Source organism: Cetorhinus maximus, unplaced genomic scaffold (assembly GCF_964194155.1).
Source record: "Cetorhinus maximus unplaced genomic scaffold, sCetMax3.hap1.1 HAP1_SCAFFOLD_2291, whole genome shotgun sequence".
Lineage (NCBI taxonomy): Eukaryota > Metazoa > Chordata > Chondrichthyes > Lamniformes > Cetorhinidae > Cetorhinus > Cetorhinus maximus.
The window spans coordinates 5,001-28,142 of NW_027598230.1; the positions used below are offsets into that span (position 1 = coordinate 5,001).

Genomic DNA, 23,142 nt, shown 5'->3' on the forward strand with positions numbered 1-23,142 from the left:
CTTAGCATTTGCTCACCCGGACCCTGCGACCCTCTTGGGTTGAAAGACTTTTACCTCATCTCCTCTCTCGCCTTTAATACCAAGCGCTGTAATTCTACACCCCCTGGACACTGACCTCCCTGCTGAAGTTAAGAAGCCCTCCGGCCAGGCCCCTCACAATTTTGTACATCTCAATCAAATCTCCTTTCCTACTCCTCTGCTCCAGGCAGAACAACCTCACCCTGCCCAATCTCTCTGCTTAGCTACAATTTCCCAGTCCTGCCAACATTCATGCCAATCTCCTCTGCACCCTCTGTAATACAGTTCTATCCCTAGCCTGTGAACAGCTTGCTAGGTCAGCATTTATTATCCATCCCTAATTGCCCATCAGAAGCTTCCTTAGTTATTCTTTGATGCGATGTGAGGGTCTCTACCTAGGCCAGCTTTTATTATCCATCCCTAATTGCCCCCTTACAAAGGTTTTTTTTAAAAATTCATCCGTGGGCTGTTGGCATCGCTGGTTAGGCCAGCATTTATTGCCCATCCCTAATCGCCCTCGAGAAGGTGGTTTTTTTATCTTAATTCATTCATGGGGTGTGAGCATCACAAGCTGACGCCAGCATTTATTGCCCATCCCTTTTGGCCCCTTGAGAAGGCGGTGGTGAGCCGCCTTCTTGAGCCTCTGCAGTTCCCTGTGGTGTAGGTACACCCACAGTGCTGTTAGGGAGGGAGTTCCAGGATTTTGTCCCTGTGGTGTAGGTACACCCACAGTGCTGTTAGGGAGGGAGTTCCAGGATTTTGTCCCTGTGGTGTAGGTACACCCACAGTGCTGTTAGGGAGGGAGTTCCAGGATTTTGACCCAGTGACACTGAAGGAACGGCCGATATATTTCCAAGTCAGGATGGTGAGTGACTGGGAGGGGAACTTCCAGGTTGTGGTTTTCCCATCTATCTTTTCCCTTGTCCTTTTAGACGGTAGTGGCCGTGGGTTTGGAAGGTGCTGTGGAAGGAGCCTTGGTGAGTTCCTGCAGTGCATCTTGTAGATGGTACACACGCTGCTGCTACTGTGCGTCGGTGGTGGAGGGAGTGAATGTTTGTGGATGGGGTGCCGATCAAGCGAGGCTGCTTTGTCCTGGACGGTGTCGAGCTTCTCGAGTGTTGTGGGAGCTGCACACATCCAGGCAAGTGGGGAGTATTCCATCACATTCCTGACTTGTGCCTTGTCGATGGTGGACAGGCTTTGGGGGAGTCAGGAGGTTGAGTTACTCTCCGCCGCAGGATTCCCAGCCTCTGACCTATTCAACTGATAGCAACTTCTCGAAGAATTAACCCTGTCAGCCTCACACCTGGAAGTTCCCCTCCGAGTCGCTCGCTATCCTGACTTGGTAATATATCGGCCGTTCCTTCACTGTCACGGGGTCAAAATCCTGGCATATTCATCTTGTGGCTGGAGCAAAGTAACAGGTGATCGTGCTACTGGCGCCTGGTATAGTCCCCGCCTGGAGAAAGGAGCGGATATTACCAGCGTCTTACCGTCCACTGTACAATTTCATTGATGTAAATCGAGCTGAATGTCGGGCGGCTACTGTCTACCTAATACAAGCCACCACTATTGTACCATCCACATTTCCAAGTCCCTGTTTGGCTGAGCTCAACTGCAGGGTCAAGCAGAATTACAGGATGATCACAGCACGGAAGGAGGCTATTCGGCACATCCTGTCTGTACTGGCTCTTCAACCGAGCAACTCACCGCCCCACCCCGCCCCACCTCTGCCTTCTCCCTGTAACCCTGCACACACTTCGTTTTCAGACCACAGTTTCCTTCCCTTTTCAAAGCCTCGATTGAAGCTGCCTCCCCCGGGCCTTCTCAGGCAGCGCGTTCCAGATCCGGAACCCCTCCCAATGCCTGAGGCTGTTTCTCCCCAGGTCGCTGTTGCTTCTTCCGCCGGATCCCCTTCAATCCGTGCCTTCTCCTTCTTGATCTCCTCTCCCCCCCCCCGCCACGACCAATGGGAACAGGTTCACCCTCTTCTACCCTGTCCAGGCCCCCTCGCGATTTTGAGCACCCCTATCAAATCTCCTGGCAATCTTCTCTTCTCCAAGGAAGACAGTCCCGCCTTCCCCAATATATCCACGTCACCCAAGTCCCTCATCCCGGGGACCATTCCCGTGAATCTTCTCTGCACTCTCCAAAGCCTTCACAACCTTCCTAAAGAGCGGTACTCAGAACTGGACGCAATACCCCAGCTGAGGCTGAACTAGTGTCTGATGCAAATTCAACATCACCTCCTTGCTCCTGTACTCTAATAATAAAGCTTAGGGTACTCTATGCTTTTCAAGAGATTTTCTTAACCTGCCCTTGCCGTCTTCAATGATGTATTTTAAGTCCCTCTGACCCTGGTACCCCTTTCAGAATTGGGTCCTCTGTTTAATATTGTCTGATCGAAGGGGAAGATGTGCATGGTCAGATATGATATTGGCCACTCTCTACACGTATCCAAAGTCTGAAATTGCTCATTTATTGGACACCGATCCTGCTAACTTCATATCAAGGGGCTGCATTTTTCAAAATGTCCTCCAATCCAATCCGATTCCAACTCGAAACAAAAATAAAAACAAAAATACCTGGAAAAACTCAGCAGGTTTGGCAGCATCGGCGGAGAGGAGCAAGTCCGAAAGACGCTTCAACAGAACTAAGTCAAATTAGAAGAGAGGTGAAATATAAGCTGGTTTAAGGGGAGGGTGGGACAAGTAGAGCTGGATAGAGGGCCAGTGATAGGTGGAGATAACCAAAAGATGTCACAGACAAAAGGACAAAGAGGTGTTGAAGGTGGTGATATTATCTAAAGGAATGTGCGAATTAAGGGTAGAAAGCAGGACGGGCAAGGTACAGATAGCCCTAGCGGGGACGGGGTGGGGTGAAGGAATCAAAATAGGCTAAAAGGTAGAGATAAAACAATTAGCCTTTATCGATTCCTGCACCCCACCCCACCCCCACTAGGGCTATCTGCACCTTGCCCGTCCTGCTTTCTACCCTTAATTAGCACATTCCTTAGATAATATCCCCACCTTCAACACCTCTTTGTCCTTTTGTCTGTGACATCTTTTGGTTATCTCCACCTATCACTGGCCCTCTATCCAGCTCTACCTGTCCCACCCCCACCCCCACCCCCACCCCCCAACTTAAACCAGCTTATATTTCACCTCTCTTCTATTTTTACTTAGTTCTGTTGAAGGGTCGTGAGGACTCGAAACGTCAGCGGTGCTCCCTCTCCGCCGATGCTCCCAGACCCGCTGAGCTTTTCCAGGTTATTTTTTTGTTTTTGTTTTTGTTTCGGATTTCCAGCGTCCGCAATTCTTTTTTGCTCTTCAATGAAAAATTGGATCGTTGTTCGAGAGCAGATTGACCCCGATCGGCCCGACGCTGCCACCATGTGGGATGTGCTCGTTTCGAGTCTCGATTTTCTTTGCGCGGGACTTCGGCTGCCTACCTGAAATAGCGATCGCGAGGGATTCACTCTGGGTGGAGTTGTACTCCCGCCCGGCGATGGTTGTCCGGTACGCGCAAGTGTAGTCTCCCTGATTGGCCATCGTCGTGTTCACCATGGTGAACTCCGCAACTGAGTCGCGCACGGTCAACCTGGTGCTTATCTCCAGCCCATTCTGGTACAGCTGGAAATTGCGGGTCCGGTAGGCTTTCGGGGCTGTGCAGAGCAGGGTGAGTAGCTGCCCCTGGGGGTACAGATGAAACTCGGTGTTCCTGGATATCGTGGGTCGTTCTGCCTTGCCTGAAAGATAAAAGGGAGGCAACTCTTGTGAACGCAAGGCCTGAACGCAAGTCAACCCAATCTTTTGGCATCTCTTACCCCCGCTGTGCATTGACGGACAAGGTTGCCCCTTCCTGGGGAGCCAGAATCCTGATTTCTACAGTGGGAAGGTGGTGGGGGAGGGGGGCGATTGGTGTTGGGGGGGGGAGGTGGGGTGGTGGTGAGTTAAGCTCAGGGAGGAGGTAGGGCCATGCAGAATATAATCCTGCACCTCTGCAAGCAGAACCACCATCTTGCAAAGCATGAGAGGTGTACGAAACATACGACACTACGAAATCACCCAACAAGACATTAAAGAGGCCATGTGTGCCAATAAGGTACTAATGGATATGTTCCATCAAGATGAGGAAGGTTTGGGTGTCATGGAAGAGGAAGCCATTACCACTGACGAACAAACTTACTATGATTGAGAGAAGATGTACATGTCTGAGATTCGGCAGTATCTAAGAGAATTGAATCTCATCTTCAAAGTCTTCAGGGAACCCTTTGTATCAGACGCTAAGCTGTTTTCTGCAAACGTATGTTGTAAATTTTATGAATACCTTTTTAAAATGTATATATCCTCGTAAGTTTGTTGCCCTCTTAAGAATAAAGAATTGCAAGGTCTGTAAGGCAGGAGTGTATGAGCGAATGTAGGAGGGGCTCAACATCACCTCACGAGGAGGAACACATGGATGTCTTCAAATATCGTGGCTCGTAACTACACGAGCGCCTGCCCCATTGTTGCATCTCGCCTTATCTGACGTTTATCGTATGTCTCAGTCGCTCGCAGCGCAGAACAGGACTGACGCCGAAACGAGAGACAGCCTCGTCAAAGATTCACGCCTGACGCTCATCAGGGAAAACACCCGAGCGCCAAGTCTCCAAGCGTCACTGCGATGTTGGCGACGGGACAAACGGGTGCCGTTTGGCGGGCCGGCTGAATCGGGTCGTTCGACGCGTTGCCATGGAGACAGCAACGGAGCACTGTAGGCTCCCCAGGCTCCCGGCTTCAACCAAAGGCATAAGGTTTGACCATATTTCTTTTGTCTGAAGCGACCGGGTCCCTGAGTATAAATGTACATTGCTTCTAGCATGTATAAATGAGCTGCACCATGAACTTGACTCCTGACTTCTGAACCTGCATCTAAACCTCAATTATCTTATCTTAACTGTGTATCCTTTTGTTATTGGCCAGGAAACCTGTCCCACCTTCCGCCCCCACACTTTCACGCCTACCCCCACCCCTAGTCTATTAAAGCCCCTGATAATTTTGATCAACGCAATGAAATCTCCACATAACCTTCTTTGTTCTGAGGAGAACATGCATGAGTTCTCTATTCTCTTTCATGTTGCTCATTCTTGGCGCCAAGCTACCAACCTTAGTTGAACGTTCCCTGGTCTAAAGCAACCCCCAGTGGCTCCACACAACTAGATTCCCATACAGAGGCTACCATTGTGGTAAATCTCCCTTGTTTCCCTAAGGCTATGGTGACCATCGTGTGACGTATGCACGTTTAAGTATCTATTTCAGGGGGACGCAAGGGCATAAGAAACAGGGATTGGAGTAGACCATTCGGCCCATCGAGCCTGCTCTGCCATTCAATGTGCTCACAGCTAAACTTGGGATTCCACTCCATTTTCCTGCTCGCTCCCCATATCCCACCATTAACGGAGAGGCCAAAAATCTGTCCATCCCGGCCCTCAACGATGGAGCATTCACAATCCTCTGGGCTAGATTCCCAACCCTTCGAGTGAAGGCATTCCTTCTCATCTCAGTCCTAAATGATCGGCCCCCTTATCCCGACATTGTGCCCCCGTGTTTTAGATTCCCCCCGACCAGCGGAATCGACCCCTCGGTGCCCACCCTGGGAAACCCCTTCACAATCCTGCAGGTCTCAATGAGATCGCCTCCCATTCTTCTAAACTCCAGAGAATATCTCCAGAGGGATCTGGACCAACTGGAAAAATGGGCCAGAAAATGGCAGATGGAATTTAATGCGGAAAAGTGTGAGGTGTTACATTTTGGAAGGACAAACCAAGGTAGGACATACACAGTAAATGGTAGGGCACTGAGGAGTGCGGACGAACAAAGGGATCTGGGAGTTCAGATACATAATTCCCGGAAAGTGGCATCACAGGTAGACAAGGTTGTAAAGAATGCTTTTGGCATACTGGCCTTCATAAATCAAAGTATTGAGTATAGGAGTTGGGATGTTATGGTGAGGTTGTATAAGACATTGGTGAGGCCAACTTTGGAGTATTGTGTGCAGTTCTGGTCGCCTAACTACAGGAAGGATATCAGTAAGATTGAGAGAGTGCGGAGAAGATTTACTAGGATGTTGCCGGGTCTTCAGGAGTTGAGTTACAGGGAAAGATTAAACAGGTTAGGACTTTATTCCTTGGAGCGTAGAAGGATGAGGGGAGATTTGATAGAAGTTTACAAAATTGTGAGGGGTATAGACAGAATAAATGTGAGTAGGCTCTTTCCACTTAGATTAGGAGAGATAAACACGAGAGGACATGGCTTTAGGGTGAAAGGGGAAAGGTTTAGGGGGAACATTAGGGGGAACTTCTTCACTCAGAGAGTGGTGAGAGTGTGGAACGAGCTACCATCTGACGTGGTAAATGCGGGCTCACTCTTAAGTTTTAAGAATAAATTGGATAGATACATGAATGGGAAAGGTCTGGAGGCTTATGGACTGGGTGCAGGTCAATGGGACTAGCGGAATAATATTTCGGCACAGACTAGAAGGGCCGAATGGCCTGTTTTTCTGTGCTGTAGTGTTCTATGGTTCTATGGTTCTAATATAAACCCAGTTTACACAGCCTCTCATCCCAGGGACCAATTTAGTGAACCCTTCACTGCACCACCTCCAGTGCAAGTACATCCTTCATTTAACACGGAGACCAGAACTGCGCACCATATTCCAGATGGGGTCTCACCAAAAACCCTGCACAACAGTAGCAAGGCTTCTTCATTCTTGTACTCCAATCCCATTGCAATAAAGGCCAACATGCCATTTGCCTTCCTCCTTACTTGCTACGCCTGCATGCTAACTTTCCGCGTTCCTTCTACAAACACACCCTTTGATCATCGACACTTATAATTCCCTCACCTTTTTAGATAAAGAAAAAAATTCTGTTTTCTTTCAGTCTCATGGCCAAAGTAAACAGCCTTGCACTCCGCTGCGTTACATTCCCATCAGTCACCTTTTGCCCACTCGCCCGACTTTCAGCCTCTCAGTCTCCTCCCCGCAGCTTACCTTCCCACCCTAGCTTGGCCTCATCAGCAAACTCAGATCCATCGCTAAAACAGAAACAGAAATACCTGGAAAAACTCGGCAGGTCCGGCAGCATCGGCGGAGAAGAGCACAGTTGACGTTTCGAGTCCTCATGACCCTTCAACAGAACTAAGTAAAATTAGGAAAGGGGTGAAATATAAGCTGGTTTAAGGAGGGTTTGGGGGGGTGGAGTTTGTTGGGACAAGCAACCAGTGATAGGTGGCGATAACCAAAATCTGTCATAGACAAAAGAACAAAGAGGTGTTGAAGGTGGTGATATTATCTAGAGGAATGTGCTAATTATGAGTGGAAGACAGGGCAGATAAGGTGCAGATGGCTCTAGTGGGGGGTGGGGGAATACTAAAAGGTAGAAATAAACAATGGGTGGAAATACATTTAAAAATAATGGAAATAGGTGGGTAAAGAAAAATCTATTTAAATTATTGGAAAAAACAAAAAGGAGGGGGAAGAAACGGGAAGTGGGTGGGGATGGAGGAGAGAGTTCAAGATCTAAAATTGTTGAACTCAATATTCAGCCCAATAATTTATACAGATTTTTTCTTTTCCCACCTATTTCCATTATTTCTAAATGTATTTCCACCCATTGTTTATTTCTACCTTTTAGTATTCCCCACCCCCCACTAGAGCCATCTGCACCTTATCTGTCCTGTCTTCTACTCTTAATTAGCACATTCCTTTAGATAATATCACCACCTTCAACACCTCTTTGTGCTTTTATCTGTGACAGATTTTGGTTATCTCCACCTATCACTGGCTATTTGTCCCAACAAACCCCCCACCTTAAACCAGCTTTTATATTTCACCCCTTTCCTAATTTTACTTAGTTCTGTTGAAGGGTCACGAGGACTCGAAACGTCAACTGTGCTCCCCTCTCCGCCGATGCTGCCAGACCTGCTGAGTTTTTCCAGGTGTTTCTGTTTCTGTTTTGGATTTCCAGCATCCGCAGTTTTTTATTTTTACTTTTAGATACATCGCCCTCTGCCTCTTCGCCTCAGTCACTCATGCGGAGCGACCTCGAAACCAGAAAGCGGGGGTGGGGGGGGGGAAATCGGCGACTCACTTGTGATGGCGACCTGGACCCGGTCACTGTGAGTGGACGAGTGCATCTTGTGGTTGATCAGCACTTTGAACATGCAAGTGAAGTAGCCTTCCTGGTGCATGCTGATGTTGTGGATGGTCAGGATGGCGCTGGAGGCTGACGTCGGCCCCACCGAGGCCACCGGTCCCGACTCGCCCACTTTGTAGAGGTAGAAGGTGATCACCGCGAAGACGCTGGCCGACGAGCAGCGGAAGTTGACGGCCTCGCCTTGGACGAACATGCCGGACGTCCGCAACACCGAAATCGAGGGCCGCAACAGGACATCTGAGGCGGGGGAAAGAAAGAGAGAGTGATCACGGGTGAATCGCTTTGCTCCAGAGGCCCGGGTCAAACCGTTTTGGCCGGGGTTGGGTGGAGGGGGGCATCATTGGATCTAGAAATTCGCCCCGGGTCACCTTTACATCGCCTATTCTAAATCCCGCTCGATTTCAGCTCCACGGGCATGTTGATTGGACGGCGACCGGGCGGGGGATTGGACCAAGCAACGAATGCAACACGGCCTGTTCTCCATTCTTAGCCAGGATGAGTTTCCTCCCCATTCAGAAATATACAGAGCAAAGGTTACCTGTTTCAATCCCACGCTGTCCGAACATATGAAGCAGGAACAGGAGGAGGCCACTCGGCCCCTCGAGCCTGCCCCGCCATTCAATAAGCTGACGGCCAATCTGATTGTAACCTCAGCCCCACATTCCGGCCGACCCCCCCAATAACCTTTCACCCACCCCCACCTTGCTTAACCAGAATCTATCACGCTCGGCCTTAAACATATTTAAAGACCCTGTTCCCAACGCCTTTTGGGGAAGAGATTTCCAAAGGCTCACCAACCTTTGAGAGAAGGAAATTCTCCTCGTCTCCATTTAAATGGACGAACCCATATTTACAAACAGTGACGTCTATCACAGAATCACACACACAGTGCAGAAGAGGCCCTTCGGCCCATCGAGTCTGCACCGACACTGTGAGAAACGCCTGACCTACCTACCTAATCCCATTGACCAGCGCTTGGCCCCATCGCCTTGAATGTCATGACGTGCCAAGTGTTCATCCAGGTGCTTTTTAAAGGATGTGAGGCTAACCCGCCTCCACCACCCTCCCAGGCAGCGCATTCCAGACCCTCACCACCCTCTGGGTAAAAAAAGTTTTTCCTCACACCCACCCCCCAAACCTCCTGCCCCTCACCTTGACCTTATGTCCACCTGTGACTGACCTTTCAAGTAAGGGGAACAGCTGCTCCCTATCCACCCTGTCCATGCCCCTCATAATCTTGTACATCTCGATCAGGTCGCCCCTCAGTCTTCTCCGCTCCAACGAAAACAACCCAAGTCTATCCAACCTCTCCTCATCACTCAAATGTTTCATCCCAGGCAACATCCTGGTGAATCTCCTCTGCACCCCCTCCAGTGCCATCACATCCTTCCTATAATGTGGTGACCTAAGGTCTAGATTCTATGTCTAGGTTTAGATTCTCCCACAAGGGGAAACATCCTCTCCACATCCACCCTGTCAAATCCCCTGAGGGTCCTATATGCATCCATCAAGACGCCTCTTATTCTTCTAAACTCCAGTGAGGACAACTCTGGCCAAAGGCTCAGGCGTCACCTCTTACGTTGTAACATAAAACCACGTTCGGAGTTCTAGATAAAAATAACAGAAAGTGTCGTAAAAACTCAGCAGGTCTGGGAGCATCTGTGAAGAGAGACAAAGAGTTAACGTTTTGAGTCCAATATGACTCTTCTTCGGAACTTAGATGCCAAAACTGAACAGCATACAAATATACGAATGAGGAACAGGGGTAGGCCATTCGGCTCCTCGACTCTGCTCCCCCATTCAATTAGATCATGCCTGATCTGATTGTAACCTCGACCCCACATTCCGGCCTCCCCCCCCCTCCGATAACCTTTCACCCCCCCTTGTTAACCAAGAATCGATCTACCTCGGCCTTAAAAACATTCAAAGACTCTGCCTCAAAACTCCATTTGATATTTCTTACATCCATTGCACATTTACGAAGCTGAACTTTATCAGTCCAGTCATATTAAGTGCATTGCAACTTGTGATGTTTTTTTCTCTCTGGGGTTCATGAGTCTTTGGCACCCTCTTCCTCAGAAGGCCGGTGGAAGTAGAGTTTTTGAATATTTTTAAGGCAAGATCGATTCTTGGTAAACAAGGAGGGGTGAAGGGCTAATCAGGGAGAGGCAGGAATGTGGGGTTGAGGTTACAATTAAATCAGGCATGGTCTTATTGGATGGGCGAGCAGGTTGGAGGGGCCGAGTGGTCTACTCCCGCTCCTAATTCATACGTTCGTGTCAACATCGTTAGACCAAAAGCGGGATCATCTTGGCAAGTCACAACAGGAACTCACTGGGTAGAACATCTGTCTGACATAGAATTAGATAGCGCTGACTGCACTAAATATCAAGCACTGTGTGTTCGGCGCGGTCGCTCAGGCCCCACTCGTTTTGCCCCCAACCATTTCCTTAGCCCTGGTGTTCATATCGCACACCTGTGATGCTACAAAGTGGCGGGACCCTTCCAGAAGGGTTCTGAAGGGGGGGGGCCCCGGCGGGTGAGAGGTTCCCCAAAATGGCCACTGTCAGATCGTCTCTGCCCATCCCACGCAGCTCCTGCTGAGCTAACTCAATTGGCCGCAAGAGGGCGTAAGGACAGAGGCGGTGCGTAGTCCGCGGCTGGTCCGATCCCACCCCATCCTGCGTCTACACAGAGAGAAACAGGCTTAACGTTTCATCTCCGTATGGCCCTCCTTCAGAGCTGGACAGCAGTAGACATTTGATGCATTTTATACTGGGGGTGGAGCAGGGGGAGCAAGGTGGAAGGTCGGCTATAGGTGTGATCTCAGGAGAGATTGACAAAGATGTCCTGGACGCAAGACGAAGGGAGTGTTAATGATAGCGTTAAAGTCTAAAGAAGGTGTTGATGGTGGCATAAAGGTACAATAGCGGAATGTCTGAATAGCAGAAGGGTCAGCGTTCAGTGAGATCACAACATAGGAACAAGTGATAGATGGCCCTTTTTGGAGGGTGGGGTGTGGTGACTGGGGGTAAAGGATCAAAAAAAACTGAACGAATCAATCAATAAATAACGCATAAAAATAAATTTAAATTTAAATTCAACGTTAAAAAATGGATTTCAAAAGGGTGCGGTCGAGACGGAGGAGAGAGTTCGTGGTCTGAAGTTGTTGGACTCAATATTCAGTCCGGAAGGCTGTAAAGCGCCCGGTCGGAAGATGAGGTGCTGTTCCTCCAGTTTGCGTTGGGCTTCACTGGAACAATGCAGCAAGCCAAGGACGGACATGTGGGCATGAGAGCAGGGTGGAGTGTTGAAATGGCAAGCGACAGGGAGGTTTGGGTCATGCTTGCGGACAGACCGAAGGTGTTCCGCAAAGCAGGCACCCAGTCTGCGTTTAGTCTCCCCCGGCAATGCAGAGGAGGGGGCCACATTGGGAGCTGGCATCTTCCACAGACGTGTCGGGTTAAGTAGCCTCCGACACGGGTAAAAAAGGCAGGAGGAGTTCCGGGAGGGATTTGAACCTGCATTAGCCTAGTGCATTAACAGTAGGCCAACAATGCACCTCAACTGCCTCCGCTGCAAGTATACCCTTCCTTCAGTGAGGAGATATTAATGATACGCAGACTCACGAATGCCCTGTATCGTTGTAGCAAGCCCTTCCCTACATTTCTACCCCACTCTCCACCACCGCCCTTTCAGTAAGGAACCAGCATCCCATTTGCCTTCCTAATGATTGTCGCTGATGCTCGAGGAGGGTGGAACTGGGTGACAGCAGGGCAGATCAAAGGGTTGTGGGGTTGGAGGAGACTTCAGAATTGGGGATGGGGGGGAGGTGAGACCACGGAGGGGTTTGCAAGCGAGGGTGAGGGCAAACAGCACGAAGTGTGGAAGAAGTAGGGTGATTGCGGGGGGGACTGGGTGGGGAGGAACCCCAGCGTTGGCACCCTTAGCCTAACAGCCAACTCTGTGGGTTGCAGAGGATTCCATATAACACCACATTTGGCATAGAGTGATAGAGCACAGAAAAAGGCCCTTCGGCCCATCTAGTCTGCGCCGGTCAAACAAGTACCTAACTAGTGCTGGCACCTGGAGAGGGTCCAGAGGAGGTTCACGAGAACAATCCCAGGAATGAAAGGCTTAACAGATGAGGAACGTTTGAGGACTCTGGGTCTATACTCGATGGAGTTTAGAAGGATGAGGGAGGGGATCTGATTGAAACTTACAGAATACTGAAAGGCCTGGATAGAGTGGACGTGGGGAAGATGTTTCCATTAGTAGGAGAGACTAGGACCCGAGGGCACAGCCTCAGAGTAAAGGGAAGACCTTTTAGAACAGAGATGAGGAGAAACTTCTTTAGCCAGAGAGTGGTGAATCTATGGAATTCATTGCCACAGAAGGCTGTGGAGGCCAGGTCATTGAGTGTATTCAAGAGCGAGATAGATAGGTTCTTGATTGGTAAGGGGATCAAAGGTTATGGGGAGAAGGCGGGAGAATGGGGTTGAGAAAATTATCAGCCATGATTGAATGGCGGAGCAGACTCGATGGGCCGAATGGCCTAATTTCAGCTCCTATGTCTTATGGTCTATTCTAATCCCATTTGCCAGCACTAGGCCCATAGCCTTATATGCCAAGGCATCACAAGTACACAATCAAATACTTCTTAAATGTTATGAGGGTTTCTGCCTCTACCACCCTTACAGGCAGTGAGTTCCAGATTCCCACCACCCTCTGGGTGAAAAAAATTCTTCCTCACATCCCCTCTAAACCTCCTGCCCCTTACCTTAAATCTATGCCCCCTGATTATTGATCCCTCTATCAAGGGGAAAAGTCCCTGTCTATCCTAAATACGCCCCCTCATAACTTTATACATGCAACACCAAAGCAGCGCATGCTAGTGTTTATACTATTTTCGGGGGTAAAAAAACAATTAAACTCAATTAATAAAACAAGGGGGCAAATTAAATGGCAGCCCCTTAAAGGGAAATTGCGAAAACAAAGAGAAACTCTGAAAGAAGACTAACAAAAATGAAATTTAAGTACGACTAAAGGTGCCAACAAAGGTGCCAAGCCCCTGTGGTACCCACCCAAGCCTCGATCGTGCCCAAGTGTTTATGCTCCATTCGGGCCTCCCCACCTAAATCCCACATCACCAGGCCTCACTCCCTGTCTACTGCAAACGTGTGCCCAGTGCCTTTGTCTGTTTGTTTAGCTTCCCCTCAAATGCATCTGTAGGATTCACCTCGAACTCTCCCTCAGGCAACAAAGCTCAGTGTTCTCACCATCATTTGGGTAAAGGAAGTTCATCCCGACTTCCCGGTTGGATTTTCGGTAGCTATCTTACATTAACGGTCCAGTTAATGAAGAGCGCCCACCCTATTAAAGCCTTTCGTAGTTTTAAAGACCTCAGCTCGGTCAGCCATCCTTTATTTCTTTCACCAAGGAGAAATGAGCTCCAGTTTGCCAGTCCTTCCTTTCCCAAAGTGCATTCCCACACAGTACGTGGGACTGGACAGTGAGGCAATGCGTTTAATTGCCTGCCAATGCAATTCTGCCCAAGCTGACTTTTTACTTACCATAATGCTCAGCGGAGACAACCGTCAATGAGGAACAGTCAAAATTGTCATGCAAGACTCATTATTTGATGAACGCGCACTGTCAGAAACTTGATGCGGGCAATCTGCTAGCCTCAAGTCAAATTAACAAGGTGGATGCTGCGGAGGTGGCAGAGAGTGGCAGCAGTGTACCAACAGCTGGTCCTTGTATCATTCAATCGTGGGATGTGGGCGTTGCTGGCAAGGTGCAGCATTAACTGCCCATCTCTAATTGACCCTGGAGAGGCTGGTGGCCAACTGTCTTCTAGAACCGCTGCAGTCCGCGTAGTGTGGGTACACCCGCACAATCCACATGGTGCAGGTTCCAGGGAGTGTAGAGCCAACCATATTGCTGAGTGTCTGGAGTCATAGGTAGATTAGACCACATAAAGAACAGAAGATTTATTTCCCTAAAGAGGATTGGTGAACTAGATGGATTTCCCCCCCACCGGTCATTAATAAGACATGAAGTTCCTGATTTTTAAAAATTTATTCACGAGATGTGGGTTTCTCTGGCTGGGCCAGTATTCATTGCCCATCGCTCGATGCCCTTAAGAAGGTGGTGGGTGAGCTGCCTTCTTGAACCGGCAGTCCCTGTGGTGTAGGTACACCCACAGCGCTGTTAGGGAGGGAGTTCCAGGATTTTGTCCATGTGGTGTAGGTACACCCACAGTGCTGTTAGAGAGGGAGTTCCAGGATTTTGTCCCTGTGGTGTAGGTACACCCACAGCACTGTTAGGGAGGGAGTTCCAGGATTTTGTCCGTGTGGTGTAGGTACACCCACAGTCTGTTAGGGAGGGTGTTCCAGGATTTTGTCCATGTGGTGTAGGTACACCCACAGTGCTGTTAGGGAGTTCCAGGATTTGGTCCGTGTGGTGTAGGTACACCCACAGTGCTGTTAGAGAGGGAGTTCCAGGATTTTGTCCCTGTGGTGTAGGTACACCCACAGCACTGTTAGGGAGGGAGTTCCAGGATTTTGTCCGTGTGGTGTAGGTACACCCACAGTCTGTTAGGGAGGGTGTTCCAGGATTTTGTCCATGTGGTGTAGGTACACCCACAGTGCTGTTAGGGAGGGAGTTCCAGGATTTTGACCCAGTGACAGTGAAGGAACGGCCAATATATTTCCAAGTCAGGATGTTGAGTGAATTGGTGTGGAATTTCCAGGTGTAGGTGTTCACATCTATCCGCTGTTCTTTTCTTTATAGGTGGTAGTGATTGTGGGTTTGGAAGGTGCTGCCTAAGGAGCCTTGGTGAGTTGCTGCAGTGCATCTTGTAGATGGTACACATACTGCTGCTACTGTGAATGTGTGGCCAATAAAGCAGGCTGATTTTTCCAGGACAATGTCCAGCTTCTTGAGTGTTGTGGAAGCTGCCCTCATCCAGGCAATTGGGGAGTATTCCATCACCCTCCTGACTTGTGCCTTGTAGATGGTGGACAGGCTTTGGGGAGTCAGGGGGTGAGTTACTCACCACCGGGTTCCTAGCATCTGACCTGCTCTTTTAGCCACAGTATTTATATGGCTGGTCCCAGTTCAGTTTCTGGTCAGTGGGAACTCCAAGGATGTTGATAATGGGGGGAGCCATTGAACATCAAGGGGCGATGGTTGGGTTCTCTCTTGTTGGAGATGGTCACTGTGTGTCACAAATGTCACTTGCCTTGTCAGCCCAAGCCTAGATACTGTTCAGGTCTTGCTGCATTTGGACATGGGCTGCTTCAGTATCTGAGGAGTCGCGAATGGTGCTGAACATTGTGCAACCATCAGCGAACATTCCCCACTTCTGACCTTACGATGGAAGGAAGGTCATTGATGGAGCAGCTGAAGGTGGTTGGGCCTAGGACACTGCCCTTAGGGACTCCTGCAGCTGAGATAACAGACCTACAACCACCACAACCATCTTCCTTTGTGCTTGCTATGACTCCAACCAGCGGAGAGTTTTGCCCGTGATTCCTATTGACTCCAGTTTTGCTAGGGCTCCTTGATGCCACACTCGGTCAAATGCTGCCTTGATGTCAAGGGCAGTCACTCTCACCTCACCTCAGGAGTTCAGCTCCTATGCTTGAACCAAGGCTGTAACGAGGTCAGGAGCTGAGTGGCCCTGGCAGAACCCAAACTGGGCATCAGTGAGCAGGTTATTGCTAAGCAAGTGCCGCTTGATAGCCCCTTCCATTGCTTCACTGATAATCGAGGGTAGACCAATGGTGTGGTAATTGGCTAGGTTGGATTTACCCTGCTTTTGGTACACAGGGCAACTTTCCCACACGGCCGGGTAGATGCCAGTGATTTTGATCGAATTCAGATTCCACCACCCACCAACTGTGGTGGGATTCGATCCCAGGGCCTCAGGTTTCCAATTCAGTGACATTCTCACTTCGGTACCGTCACTCACTCCGAGTTCCTGCCCCCAAGCTTGGCCTGTGCGGTGCAGTGCATGCTCCTTGACAGCCGCAGTAAACGCAAACTTCAGGGATGCAACTAATGTCTGATGAGGGTTTCGAATTAACCCTCGGAACCAACTTTTACAGGGGCCATTTCCAAATGGCAGGGCAGAAATCGGGATCTCCCGTGTCCCTCTTGCACCCACTAAAGATGTTTTCTTTGTCCTCTTTATAATGTGTTTATTTTTCTGAATTGTATCATTGCAAAGATAAACACTGAACAAAGTGATATTTTTTCTCCAAAGTGTCAGTCCGTATCTTGTTCTCAAGTATTTTTTTTTTTATTTCAGCCAGTGCTGACCTTCAATCTGCTATTAACACCTACTCTAGACCAGCACTGTCCTTCATTCAGCTCTTTACACATTCTGCTATTTCGCTTTCAGACAGTGCTGACCTTTAATCTGCTATTAACACCTACACTGGACCAGCACTGTCCTTCATTCAGCTCTTTACACATTCTGCTATGTTGCTTTCAGACAGTGCTGACCTTTAATCTGCTATTAACACCTACTCTGGACCAGTGCTGACCTTCATTCAGCTCTTTACACATTCTGCTATTTCGCTTTCAGACAGGGCTGACCGTTATTCTGCTATTAACATCCACTCCGGACCAAAAGCTTTAGCCTTTCATGCTCTCATTACCGCTTTCTTTGCCCCGTGCTCGGTGCCAGCTTTAACATTCAATCTACCCTGGGCCTCTAACCTATCCCCGGCCTTCTCTTTTGCTCCACCTGCCACTCCCCCCTTTCCCTACGTGTTCTTATTTCCCTTCAGGGGGAGGAGCCGAAACTCTTCTGCCAGCCCGTCATCTGAGCCCTGAAAGGGTTGACCAGCCTTACCTGTCACGGTCACTTTGACACGCTCACTCTCCGAGGAGTTGTACAGTTTTCCCGACCTCTTGAGCTGGTAGAGGCAGAGGTAATACCCGTTGTCGGCGTAGGTGAGGTTGGCGATGGAGAAGGTCATCGAGAATCCTGCCGTTGGCACGGCCTGGTAGGCCACGGGGGTCTCCCCGTCGACCTTGAGCAGCAGGAAGATGGCCCCGCTGAAGATGGAGGAGGCGGTGCACCTGATGCTCACGTACTCGCCGATGGAATACTTGCCAGATGTGCGGAACAGCTGGATGTGCGGCTTGGTCGGCTGGTCTGCAGGCGAAAAACAAGACGGGGAGTGGGGGGGTGGGGGAGGGAGAGTGGATGAAACAGGGAGGTGGCGAAAATCAGGTCACCGTGGGAATGAGACGCCAGAGAACGAGGTTGTTCAGGCCCTCCCTATCTTTCAACGGGCCGAGGCGTGTGGCTGATACCCTGGGGTCATGGGTGCCAACAACTGGCGCAATGTCCAACTGGGGGCTGCCTCTGCCTCGACCCCCGTGGCCCCCCACCCACCGTCTCACCACCCCCACCGGCCCCCACCACCCGCCGTCTTAAACATCGTTTTTGTTCAATTTTTGTTTCACGACAGGAGTACAAATAGGAGATCGCTGGGGCACTGGGTTGAGTGGGAGGAGAGCGGTGAGCCCGAACAGGTTGGTTTCCAGTGGCCTTGCTCACTCTCCTTAACGGTACTGGATAAAGGAGGAGGAGAAGGGCTTCAACTGCCTGGAGAGAGGTTTGGGGGGGGTGGTGGGTATAGAGGCGTGGAGGTGAGGGGAAGCCAGTCGTAAAACATAAAGGGAAGACCTGAGGTCCATTTTGGTTTTGATTCCCAGCAGGAAACGCCTGATATGAATTTCGCCAGCTTTTCATTTAACCCAAAAGCAATGCAACCGAAATTCAGGGAAAATGCATAATAGGCATAATTGCTTCATTGACACAATCGACCATGTGTAAACTAACATCAATTCACATTCTCCGACTTCTGTGCGCCAGGACTGCTATTCCGCTGCACTGAATGCCAGGGAAGTGAATGTCAGGTATAATTGGAGGCTTTAACATACATTTCGCGTTACCACAATTCTTCCCTCTCCCAGGTAAATGCAAAACAGTAGCCAGGTAAAGAGGGCAGTATTTAATGATTTTTTTTTCATTCGTTCATAGGATGTGGGCGCTGCTCGATAGACCAGTATTTATTGCCTATCCCTAATTGCCCCTTGAGAAGGTGTTCGCCAGCTGACTTCTTAAACCGCTGCAGTCCATGTGGTGTAGGTACACCCACAGTTAGGGGTGGGAGGGAGTTCCAGCGACAGTGAAGGAACGGCCGATACATTTCCAGGTCAGGACGGTGAGTGGCTCAGAGGGGGAACTTCCAGGTGGTGGTGTTCCCGTTTCTTTGCTGCCCTCGTCCTTCTAGGTAGTAGCGGCCGTGGGTTTGGAAGGTGCTGTCGAAGGAGCCTTGGCGAGTTGCTGCAGTGCATCTTGTAGATGGTGCACACACTGCTGCTACTGTGCGTCAGTGGTGGAGGGAGTGAGTGTTTGTGGATGGGTTGCCGATCAAGCAGGTCTGCTTTGTCCTGGACGGTGTCGAGCTTCTTGAGTGTTGTGGGAGCTGCACTCATCCAGGCAAGTGGGGAGTATTCCATCACACTCCTGACTTGTGCCTTGTAGATGGCGAATAGGCTTTGTGGCATCAGGAGGTGAGTTACTCTCTGCAGGATTCCTAGCCTCTGACCTGCTCTTGTAGCCATTGCATTTATATGGCTGGTCCAGTTCAGTTTCTGGGCAATGGTAACCACCAGGATGTTGATAGTGGTAGTTCAGTAATGCCATTGAATGTCAAGGGGTGATGGTTGGATTCTCTCTTGTTGGAGATGGCCATTGCCTGGCACTTGTGTGGCGCGAATATTACTTGCCACTTGTCAGCCCAAGCCTGGATATTGCCCAGGTCTTGCTGCATTTGGACATGGACTGCTTCAGTATCTGAGGAGTCGCGAATGGTGCTGAACATTGTGCAAACATCAGCGAACATCCCCACTTCTGACCTTATGATGGAAGGAAGGTCATTGATGAAGCAGCTGAAGGTGGTTGGGCCGAGGACACTAACCCTGAGGAACTCCTGCAGTGATGTCCCAGAGCTGAGATGACTGACCTCCAACAACCACAACCATCTTCCTTTGTGCTAGCTGTGACTAACCAGAGAAGAGTTTTCCCCCTGAGTCCCATTGACTCCACTTTTGCCAAGGCTCCTTGATGCCACACTCTGTCAAATGCGGCCTGGATATCAAAGACAGACATCCTCACCTCACCTAGGGAGGTCAGATCTTTTGTCCATGTTTGGACCAAGGCTGCAATGAAATCAGGAGCTGAGTGGCCCTGGCAGAACCCAAACTGGGCGTCAGTGAGCAGGGTCTTGCTAAGCAAGTGTTGCTTGATAGCACTGTTGATAATCCCTTCCATTACTTTATTGATGATGGAGGGTAGGCTGATGGGACGGTAATTGGCAGGGTTGGAATTGTCCTGCTTTTTGTGTACAGGACATACCCGGGCAATTTTACACATAGCTCTGTGGATGCCAGCATTGTAATTGTTCTGGAACAGCTTGGCTAGGGGCGCGGCAAGTTCTGGAGCACAAGTCTTCAGAACTATTGCCGGAATATTGTCAGGGCCCACAGCCTTTGCAGTATCCAGTGCCTTCAGCTGTTTCTTGATATCACATGAAGTGAATCAAATTGGTTGAATACTGGCATCTGTGATGCTGGGGACCTCCGGAGGAGGTTGAAATGGATCATCCACTCGGCACTTCTGGTTGCAAATTGTAGCAAATGCTTCATCTATATCTTGGTGTGGGCTCCTCCATCATTGAGGATGGGGATATTTGTGGAGCCTCCTCCTCCAATGAGTTGTTTAACTGTCCATCATCAGTCACGACTGGATGTGGCAGGACTGCAGAGCTTAGATCTGATCTGTTGGTTATGGGGGTCACTTAGTTTTGTCTATCACTTGCTGCTTATGCTGTTTGGCATGCAAGTAGTCCTGTTTTATAGCTTCACCAGGTTGACATCTCAATTTTAGGTGTGCCTGGTGTTGCTCCTGGCATGCCGTCCTGCACTCTTCATTGAATCAGGGTTGATCCCCTGGCTTGATGGTAATGGTAGAGTGGGGGATATGCCGGGCCATGAGGTTACAGATTATCTTTGAGTACAATTCTGCTGCTGCTGATGGCCCACAGCGCCTCATGGATGCCCAGTCTTGAGTTGATGGTCCTGTTTACGAAATCTATCCCATTCAGCACGGTGGTAGTGCCACACAACACGATGGAGGGTGTCCCCAATGTGAAGACGGGACTTTGTCTCCGCAACGACTGTGTGGTGGTCACTCCTGCCCATACTGTCATGGACAGATGCATCTGCGGCAGGCAGGTTGGTGAGGATGAGGTCAAGTATGTTTTCCCCTCTTGTTGGTTCCCTCACCACCTGCCGCAGACCCGGTCTAGCTGTTATGTCATTTAGGACTTGGCCAGCTCGGTCAGTAGCTGTGCTACCGAGCCACTCTTGGTGTTAGACATTGAAGTCCCCCAACCAGAGTACATTCTGCACCCTTGCCACCCTCAGTGCTTCCTCCAAGTGGTGTTCAACATGGAGAGGAGCACTGATTCATCAACTGAGGGAGGGCGGTACATGGTCATCAGCAGGAGGTTTCCTTGCCCATGTTTGACCTGATGGTGAGACTTCATAGGGTCCGGAGTTAATCTTCAGGACTCCCAGGGCACTGTGTTGCCACCTCTGCTGGGTCGGTTCTGCTGGTGGGACAGGACATACCCAGGGACACTGACGGTAGGGTCTGGGACGTTATCTGTCAGATCTGATTCCATGAGTTTGGTTAGGCCACGCTGCTGCTTGAGTAATCTGTGAGACAGCTCTCCCAATTTTGGCACTAGCTTGCCGGTGTTAGTAAGGAAGACTTTTGCAGGGTCGACATTGCTGAGATTTCCGTTGTCATTTCTGGTGCCTAGATCGATGCTGGGTGGCCTGTCAAGGCCGTATTGAATGAACGGTATGACACTAGGAAGTTGACAGGAACAAAGGGACCTTGGCGTGTGTGTCCATAGATCTCTGAAGGCGGAGGGGCATGTTAGTGGGGTGGTGAAAAAGGCATATGGGACACTTGCCTTTATCAATCGAGGCATAGATTACAAAAGTAGGGAGGTCATGTTGGAGTTGTATAGAGCCTCGGTGAGGCCACAGCTGGAGTACTGGGTGCAGTTCTGGTCGCCACATTATAGGAAGGATGTGATTGCACTGGAGGATGTGCAGAGGAGATTCACCAGGATGTTGCCTGGGATGAAACATTTAAGTTATGAAGAGAGGTTGGATAGATTTGGGTTGTTTTCGTTGGAGCAGAGAAGACTGAGGGGCGACCTGATCGAGGTGTACAAGATTATGAGGGGCATGGACAGGATGGATAGAGAGCAGCTGTTCCCCTTAGTTGAAGGGTCAGTCACCAGGGGGCATAAGTTCAAGGTGAGGGGCAGGAGGTTTAGGGGAGATGTGAGGAAAAACTTTTTTTACCCAGAGGGTGGTGAGGGTCTGGAATGCGCTGCCTGGGAGGGTGGTGGAGGCGGGTTAGCCTCACATCCTTTAAAAAGTACCTGAATGAGCACTTGGCACCTCATAACATTCAAGGCTATGGGGCCAAGTGCGGGTCAATGGGATTAGGTAGGTAGGTCAGGTGTTTCTCACGTGTCGGTGCAGACTCGAAGGGCCGAAGGGCCTCTTCTGCACTCTGTGTGATTCTGATCCTGTCCAGTTTTGTTCCCTTGTCACAACTGAATGGCTTGTTGGCCATTTCACAGTCAACCACATTGCTGTGGTCCTGTAGTTACATATAGGGCAGATTCCCTTCCCTGAAGGGCATTAGTGAACCATCTGGGTTTTTACAACAATGGTTTCATGGTCATCATTAGACTTTTAATTCCAGATTATTGTCGAATTCAAATTCCACTATTTGCCGTGGCGGGATTGGAACACGGGACCCTAAAGCATTACCCCCGGGTTCTGGATCATTAGTCCAGCGACAAAGCCACTACACCATCACCTCCCCTCACGCTATTAGGATGGAGTTGCAGCATTTTAACCCCAGCGACAGTGAAGGAACGGCCGATATATTTCCAAGTCGGGATGGTGAGTGGCTTGGAGGGGAACTTCCAGGTGGTGGTGTTCCCATGTGTCTGCTGCCCTTGTCCTTCTAGATGGTAGTGGTCGTGGGTTTGGAAGGTGCTGCCTAAGGAGTCTTGGTGTGTTCCTGCGGTGTATCTTGTAGATGGTACACACACTGCTGCTACTGTCCGTCGGTGGTGGGGTGAGTGAATGTTTGTGGATGGGGTGCCGATCAAGCGGGGCTGCTTTGTCCTGGACAGTGTCGAGCTTCTCGAGTGTTGTGGGAGCTGCACTCATCCAGGCAAGTGGGGAGTATTCCATCACACTCCTGACTTGTGCCTTGTAGATGGTGGGCAGGCTTTGGGGAGTCAGGAGGTGAGTGACTCTCTGCAGGATTCCCAGCCTCTGACCTGCTCTTGTAGCCACAGTATTTATATGGCTGGTCCAGCTCTGGTTCTGGTCAATGGTAACCCCCAGGATGTTGATATGTGTTTGTTTGTGTGTCTGTCAATGTGTCTGTATGTGTGTCTCTGTGTGAGAATGTGCGTGTGTGTGTGTGTGTATATATATGTGTGCCTGTGCATGTGTGTTTCTGTGAGTGTGTGTAATTGTGCTTTTGTGTGTGTTAGTGAAAGTGTGTGTGTGTGAGTTTGTGTGTGAGATTGTGTGTGTGTATGAGATTGTGTGCATACGTGCATGTGTGTGTGTGTGTGAGCGACTTTGTCTCTGTGTGTGTGTTTTTGTGTGTGAGAGAGAGAGAGAGAAAGTGTGCATACTTACATGTGTGCGTGTCTGTCCATTTGCATGTGTGTGTGTGTCCGTGTGTACATATGTGTGTCTGTGTGTTTATGTGTGTCTGCGTTTCT

At 49.7% G+C, this 23,142-nt stretch overlaps 1 protein-coding gene across 1 annotated transcript in view; it reads right to left on the reverse strand.

The window, feature by feature from the left end:
* LOC144677186 (scavenger receptor cysteine-rich domain-containing protein DMBT1-like) overlaps positions 1–23,142 on the reverse strand; it is a gene marked incomplete at both ends in the record, with an annotated part of 40,776 nt that overhangs the window by 1,283 nt on the left and 16,351 nt on the right. Inside the window, 3 exons of the mRNA XM_078537378.1 lie at positions 3,470–3,766; positions 8,150–8,452; positions 17,082–17,387. Coding sequence (XP_078393504.1) covers positions 3,470–3,766; positions 8,150–8,452; positions 17,082–17,387 — 906 coding nt within the window. The remainder of the gene's footprint in view (positions 1–3,469; positions 3,767–8,149; positions 8,453–17,081; positions 17,388–23,142) is intronic.